This window comes from Musca vetustissima, unplaced genomic scaffold, assembly GCF_032173495.1.
Source record: "Musca vetustissima isolate MV318-11 ecotype Yass unplaced genomic scaffold, APGP_CSIRO_Mvet_v1 utg200546, whole genome shotgun sequence".
Lineage (NCBI taxonomy): Eukaryota > Metazoa > Arthropoda > Insecta > Diptera > Muscidae > Musca > Musca vetustissima.
Genome location: NW_026874355.1, coordinates 2,216 through 10,383, shown reverse-complemented (window position 1 = coordinate 10,383; position 8,168 = coordinate 2,216). Strand labels below are relative to the sequence as shown.

Genomic DNA, 8,168 nt, shown 5'->3' with positions numbered 1-8,168 from the left:
ATTTCGCATTATTATTATTTGTATTTGTTTTTTGGATTTCAATGCTCTCATTATTATTGTTATTGTTGCTGGCTGAAGAAGAAGAAGAAACAGAAAAATAAATACAAAACATATTTCATTCCGCAAAAAAAGGATTCCAGCTTTGCTTGCAGTTTTCCACACTATTTGAGTTTTTTCTTAACCGATTTTCCCATTTTTCTTCCCTTTGTCTTTCTCACAGCGGGACGTTGGTCGGCCTGGAGTGAATGGAGTTCATGCTCCTCTGAATGCATACAAATAAGACGCAGGAAATGTCTTCCAGTTGGCGGCGGCAGCAGCAATATATTGTACGATGACGATGATGATGACGATGATCTGGATGATGACGAGGATGATGATGATGTGGTTGTGGGTACCAAAGGCCTGGGCCTGAAGCTGGGCGGTCTAAGTGCTGCTGCTCTTGGCAGTTCAGGCGGAAGTAGCTCTAGTTCAAGCGCCCTAGGACCATTAATGGCTGGCGGCGGTAGCAAAGCCCAATGTAGCGGAAAGGATATACAGACAGCTGAGTGTCGTGGAGAATTCTGTCAAATCGGCAAGGATGGTAAGTGAGAGAGCAAGAAGAAAGAGGGGAGATTGGCAGCTCTATAATAACAAAAACAAACAGAAAAAATGGCTGAGATACAGGCAAGCAGGCCTATAGACAGTCCGACCTACCGACAGACATACATGGCACACGTTCGCATTTGTCATAGAAAGTTTCAAAACAAATCTATTATTGTTGTATGTGGGAGAGAGGGGGGTCATACAGGATTTATGGTTTTTTATTTGAAGATGATGAGGACTATTGTTGCGCTCTTGCAGCAGCATCAGCCTAGGTTGCCAGGTTTTGGTTGCCTGGGTCCTTTGGCTCGTTAATACGGTCTTTGTTTTGTGTTTTTGTGACACATCACTGAGAGCTTGGATGCATCCTCCTCCAACTTCTGCTGCTGCTTCTGCTTATTTTTCCAATGACATATCCTCATTTCTAGCTTTTGTTGTTGTCCTGGTTGTGTCTTCAATAAACCCCACATACCACTGGCATTATGTCATGTTCTCCATGCCCTTAACGAATCACTGCGGAATGTTCAGCCAACACAACAAAGAAGACGTCATGTGTGGTTGGCGGGATGGCTCTGCATGGCATAATGTTCCTCTTCATCTCATATCTTTTTAAATGTCATCTGGTTTTTATGTTACAACAACACACGAAATTTTCATTTTTTGTTGTTGTTGTTGTGGAGAAAATTAATTACCCTCCATTGGATGGATAGATCTTCACTGCGGATGGAGATGAATGACAACAGAGGAGAAATAGCATGGCAAAAAAAACTGGGGAACAAAGCAGGAGGAGGGGGTGGAGGAGAACATGCAGATGGGTGACATATTATTGATGGTGGTGGTGCAGTGTTGTTTGCCGAACATCATAAAAAGCACAGATTGAATTGTAACCATATCCATTCATAGACGAACTTCGTGGATTCTTGTTGTTGTTGTCTATTTTAAAACGAAAAGAACAGCAACAACAAAGACGTAAATTAACAACAACATTGTTTTGACAATTACTTTAGATCAAAATCACAAACAAACATGTTAATGACAAACGCCGCTCGACTCACTCAACCACCCACCCATCCCTCACTTTGTTGTACTCTTCAAGGCAGCAGCAGGGGGCCTTATTGAGCCTGCAAATTATGTGGCCATTTAATGGGTACGACATACCCTTCTCGCTCCTCAAGCTGTTGATGACACATAAGGAATCTGGATAAGAAACAAAAAATTAACTGCAATTTAATTTCAAAACAACAATTAATTTTGAAATTTTTGAGAATTGGTCATGGTTTTGGGGAGGTTGTCGGAATTCGAAATGGGGCAATTATCACAGTTTCCATACTCTAAGCAAGGACTTCGTCCTTTAATTACATCTTCAGCCTCCTTATGGCTAATGAGACAGGGTATAGACCCTTTGTTAGGAAAAAAATTTCCCTCATTAGAAACCATGGAATCGATTTACAAGTTCGAAGATGATGTCTACCCCCTCTAGAACCTTCCTCACAGAATGTGAAAATATATGACAAAATTTTAGAAAATTTTAAATTTCATATGTAGCGAACAAGTATGAGGAGGACCCAAATTCGTAATATTTTTATCAAATCTACATCAAGTCTGAAGATGAGATCCACAGGTCCACTCCTAAGTGCTAACATTTTTAAAAGGTGTAAATCCAAAACAATTGGATTGAGTGTCCGATTTGATCCACATTTTTCTCGTCATAACCTTTTTACAAACTTAGAGAATACCTGATGATGGGAACTATCGCTCCTCTCCTTCGGGTACTTTCCCCACAAAGTGTCGAAATTTTGAAAATTTGTTAATGCATTTCATTTGATCCAAACCTTGCACATTGTAATATTTTTTATACCAAACCTAAATTAACCCCGAGTATGGTAACCATAGGACCACTCCTTCAATTACCTCCGCTACAAAAGGGTGAAAATTCGGAAAACTTGTAAATTCCATATGATTCGAATGAAGTGTCCGATTTGGTCCCAACATTGTCTACAAAGATTTTTCTAGACAATTGGAACCCCAAATACTAAAATACAGCCCATTCTGTCAAGAACGTTCTCAAAAACCCCCAAAATATCGAAATTAGGGAGCTACCCTTATATGGGGACTATCCTGAAAATTTGAGCAATTTTAATAATTTTTGATAGACAGATGTTCTACCCTATGAGAGTACAAAATATCAAATTACAGGCAATTTAATTCAAAAATGTATCTGAAATTCTCAAAATTCCGATTTCTGAAGGGACCCATGTAAAGGGACCTACCCCCAAATTTGTAGCAAATTTGCTAATTTTTGGTAGATAGATTTGATACTCAAAGAGAACCCAAAATACCAAATTACAGTCAATTCGGGTTAAAAACATGCTCAAGCTCCCCAAATTTCGGTTGTTCCCTTATATGGGGACTACCATCAAAATTGGATGTATATTGATAATTTTTGGTATACTGATTTCCTACCAAAAGAGAATCCATACTACCAAATTATAGCCCATTTAATTCAAAAATGTGTCGGAAAATTAAAAAAATCGGAAAAATTGGGGTCCCTTTATATGGGGGTTATACCGAGATTTGCACCAAATTTTATAATTTTTGGTAGGCAGATGTTTTACCCAATGAGAACCCATAATACCAAATTACAGCCAATTCGGATGAAAAACATGCTCAAGCTCCACGAAAATCTTGTAATTTCGGCGGTATCCTTATATGTAGACTGCCATCAAAATGGGATCTATATTGATAATTTTTGGTATGAAGATTTGCTACCCAAAGAGAACCCATAATACCAAATTAACAGCCAATTTGATACAAAAATGTGTCTGAAATTCCCAAAATTCCGAAAAATCGGGGTACATTTATATGGGGACCATTCTGAAACTTCGGTGAATTTTAATAATTTTTGGTAGGAAGATGTTCTGCCTAATGAGAACCCCAAATACCTAATTACAGCCAATTCGGTTGAAAAACATGCTCAAGCTCCCCGAAAATCTTGAAATTTCAGAGGTACCCTTATATGGGGACTACCCTAAAGAGTGGATCAATTTTGATAATTTTTGGTATGAAGATTTGCCACCCAAAGGGAACCCAAAGTACCTAATTATAGCCAATTTGATTCAAAAAATGTGTCTGAAACTCTCAAAATTCCGGAAAATTGGGATACCTTTACATGGGACCTACCCCGAAATTTATAAATTGATATTTTTTGGTAGGTAGATGTTTTACCCAATGAGAACCCCAAATACTAAATTGCAGCCAATTCGGTTGAAAACCGTGCTCAAGCTCCCCGAAAATCTTGAAATTTCAGAGGTACCCTTATATGGGGACTACTATCAAAAATGGATCAATATTGATACTTTTTGGTATGAAGATTTGCTACCCAAAGAGAACCCATAATACCAAATAAACAGCCAATTTGATACAAAAATGTGTCTGAAATTCCCAAAATTCCGAAAAATCGGGGTACATTTATATGGGGACCATTCTGAAACTTCGGTGAATTTTCATAATTTTTGGTAAGGAGATGTTCTACCCAATGAAAACCCAAAATACCAAATTACAGCCAATTCGGTTGAAAACATGCTCAAGCTCCCCAAAAATCTTGAAATTTCGGAGGTACCCTTATATGCAGACTACCATCAAAATTGGATTTATATTGATAATTTTTGGTATACTGATTTGCTACCAAAAGAGAATCCATACTACAAATTATAGCCAATTTTATTCAAAAATGTGTCTGTAATTCTCAAAGTTCGGAATAATGAAGGTACCTTTACATGGGACCTACCCTGAAATTTGTAGTAAATTTGATAATTTTTAGTAGGCAGATATTCTACCCTATGAGAATCCAAAATACCAAATTCAAACTAATTCGGTATAAAAACCGTACCCAAAATCACCAGAATATCGAAATATGGGAGGTTACCTTACATAAGGTCTACCCTAAAAAGTGGACCTATATTGATAATTTTTTTATCGAAAGATTTTACACCTAATGAGAACTCCAAATGTCAAATCACAGCTAATTTGGTTGAAAAACATGTCCAAGCTCCCCAAAATATCGAAATTCGGGATGTACGGTTATATGGGTGTTATACTTAAAAGTCCACCAATATTGATAATTTTTGGTGAGCCGGTTTTCTACCCTATTAGAACCTGAAATACCAAATTTCAGTTAATTCGATTGAAAAAGCTACCTAAGATCCCCAAAATTCCGCAAATTCGGGAGAAGGTACCCTTATATGGGGGCTTCTCCGAAACATGGAACGATTTTGAAAATTGTTGATAGAAAGATGTTCTACCCAATGAGAATCCAATTTGGTTAAAAAAGGTCCCCAAACTCCCCAATAAATCGAATATTTGGTCATACCGTTATATGGGACCTATCCCTGAACTTGTGCCAATTTTGATTATTTTTTGTAAGCAGATTTGTTATGCAAAGAGAACCCAATATACAAAATTACACACACTTCGATTGAAAAAAAACCTGTCTAAAATCTCCAAACTATATATACTCCACTTGGCTATATTGTAGTCTTCTATATTGTAAGGGATCAAAATTAACCCGGCAAAACATCAAAATCTAATCCGAAAATTCAAGACATACCTATTTTTTGCTGAAAAAATTACTCGAACAGATCCTCAAAAAAATTAAATGTGTCCCTGAAATATTCACTTTATCAAAAAAGTGTCCCCAAATTGGTGGCTGGACAGAGAGAGAGAGAGTTTTTACCGATGGAGAACTTTCCTTGAGGATTGATCTTCTTTGCAGATTTTTTGTTCATGATATTAATTAGTCCTGATTATATTCCTAATAATACAAATATTTTTTTCTGTTCTTCTTTTCAGATTTCGATTGGACCTTGTATTTGGGTCTGGCATTTATTACCGCGGTATTTTTTGCCTTTGGCGCCGCATTGATATGCTGTGCCCGCAAGGGTATTCGTGTCAATCAACATTACAATATGACCAGAACGGGTAAGGAGTTGTTTTTATATATAAAATATATACATATGTTTTCTTCTTCTTCTTACTCCGATACTAAATATATAATATTTTGATTTTTTTAATTCAAAATTTTAATATTTTGTCTTCTTCTTCCTCATTCCTATACAGTTATGGATCCTAAATATTTACCTGATATTAGCAAAAAAGATATGCGCATGCATATTGAACAGGCCAATGATAATTATGATTATGCCAGTCCGGGTCATCGTTTCTTGCCACCCAGCCATCATGGCGGCTGTTCGATATCCGAACATCATTATGATGTACCAAATTTGTCAGCCAAGTAAGTTTCAAAATGAAATATTTTCTGTAAATTTGTATTAATACAATTTTCTCTATCTTCCCCATATAGCTATGTCAATCCCATTGACGATTTAAGTGTGGACTATTTGACAGATACCCCGGATACATCCACTGTCGATACCTGTAAGTAGTAAAGATGAAGAATTTTTAGAATTCTTGAATAGGCTTCATCAGGCATTTTCCCCTTTAAATTCATTTTCAATCAATTAATTTCAATTTTCTCCCTTTCCAGCCAATTCCACCTACGAGGTGAATGCCAAAATGGGAGGTAGTGCCACGGGAGCAGTTTCCGCCGCCTCAAAATGTTCCACCTATGATCAGCTAAATTGTAGTGGAGGTTCCCTCAACCTCTACAATGGTGAAATAATGCTTTACATTCCGGAACATTCGATAGGAAAAAGCATGCGTAAACATGTCTCACTGATGTTGGTGAGCGATGAAACATCTCGCGTCTCCATACCCAACTCTGATGCCCTACTTGTATGCAGTACCATTGTACATTGTTCACCACGGAATTATACATTCCTCAAACCGGTCATATTGAAGATACCCCACTGTCTGGTCGAACCCAATATGTGGAATGTTTTCATTTATTATGCCGACAATGATCAGGATGATTTGAATGTCAATTGGCGTCGCATTATTGCTGTGGGAGAGGAGACCATAAACACTCCCGTTTTTGTACAACTTGAACCTGAACATGTCTATGTTATGACCGAACAACTGGGACGTTTTGTTGTGGTGGCCGAACCAAAAATACCCAATGCAGCTGTGCAGAATTCTCTGAAAATGCGTCTAATCGCCTTTAGTCAATTTACACCGTCAAGTACGAACTGCTCGCTGCGGATATATATAGTCAAAGATTTTCCCAATAGTCGGGATATCTGCTCAAGTATTGAATCGAAATTGGGTGGCTCGTTTATGGGTGAAAGTGAAGCGTTCGCCTTCTATTTGAATAATAGTGATATGAATATACGGCTGCGTAGCTCAGATGCCGATATGTGGGACACTGAACACGAAGTCGACCTACACGAACAGATAATACCCTATAATCACATACTATCCAACAATTCCGTTTTACACTGTGAATTTATGATCAAACGTAACGAACAGCTGTACTCGTCGAATGAATTAACTGTCGATTTTGCTCAATGTAGTGATAGTCATCATTTATACTCAGAAGTGCATTCCTTTAGTATAAGCCGACCGCAAATGCCAACACCGCAGCTGCCGGGACAACAACAGACCATGTCATCCCATACGAATTCACATCACTCACAACATTCGTCGTTGGAGCGACAGAGTACGGTGACCATGGATCCGCATGGCAACTATGTCAATGAGGCCTCAATGCCATTGACCACGGTGCATTTGCCTCGTGATACGAAGCGAAGAATTTGTACGGCGCTCGATCCACCGCGGGAGGATGAACGTGATTGGCGTCTATTGGCAAAGAAATTAAATACGGATCGTTATATTGCCTATTTTGCAACAAAACCCTCACCCACAGAACAAATCCTTAATCTCTGGGAATGTCGGGCAACACAAAATTCATATGCCTCCCATACCATTGTGGAGTTGCTGATGGTTCTCAAAGAAATGGAAAGACAAGATGTCTTAGATATAATAACCGAAACTATTGGGTCACTGTGGATCTAAACGATTAGACAGTGGTGTATTAAAAAATTAATTATTATTATTGAAAATTATTATTATTATTAGTATTTAATCATTATTTGATTATTATTATTAGTTTTTGGTATTAATTTGTTAAAACTGTTTTTACTAAAGATGCCTTTTCTTGAAGAGAACAAAATTTTTGATATGTGTATTTAACGAAAAAACAAACATAAATAATTGTATAGATATTAACACACATCCACTTATATAACTGAAAAATATTATATATAAGTAAAATATGTATGTAGTTATGTAGTATATAGGTATAAGAATTTATAATTAGTATTATTGTAGAGTATAAGTTAGAAAAAAGAGGTAGATGTTTAAAGGAATATGAGTAGGAGGAATTGTAATTGCGAAAAAAGGATTTTAAAGTTTGAAATCTAAAAAATTTCGTAGACGACTCTTGTGAAATTAAGACTTCCCATGAGGTACTTCTCAATCCCAGATTTTTTTTTTAAATTTTTGCATTAATTTTAAATCGCAAATTAAAGCTTTTTAAAATCAAATTATTTCTATAAAAAAATATAGTTTTTGTATTTGTTTTCTAAATTCTCCATTTATCCTTTATTGTCGTTAAATTTGTTCGGAAGTGAGTG

General features: G+C 36.9%; 1 protein-coding gene across 1 annotated transcript; it reads left to right on the top strand.

The window, feature by feature from the left end:
- Positions 1–220: 220 nt before the first annotated feature.
- LOC133333088 (netrin receptor unc-5-like) lies at positions 221–7,548 on the top strand (the record flags this gene model as incomplete). The annotated part of the gene is made up of 5 exons (XM_061541423.1): positions 221–580; positions 5,428–5,556; positions 5,695–5,869; positions 5,939–6,012; positions 6,122–7,548. Coding segments are annotated over 5 exons (2,165 nt in total), but the record flags the coding sequence as incomplete, so codon positions are not given.
- Positions 7,549–8,168: the final 620 nt, after the last annotated feature.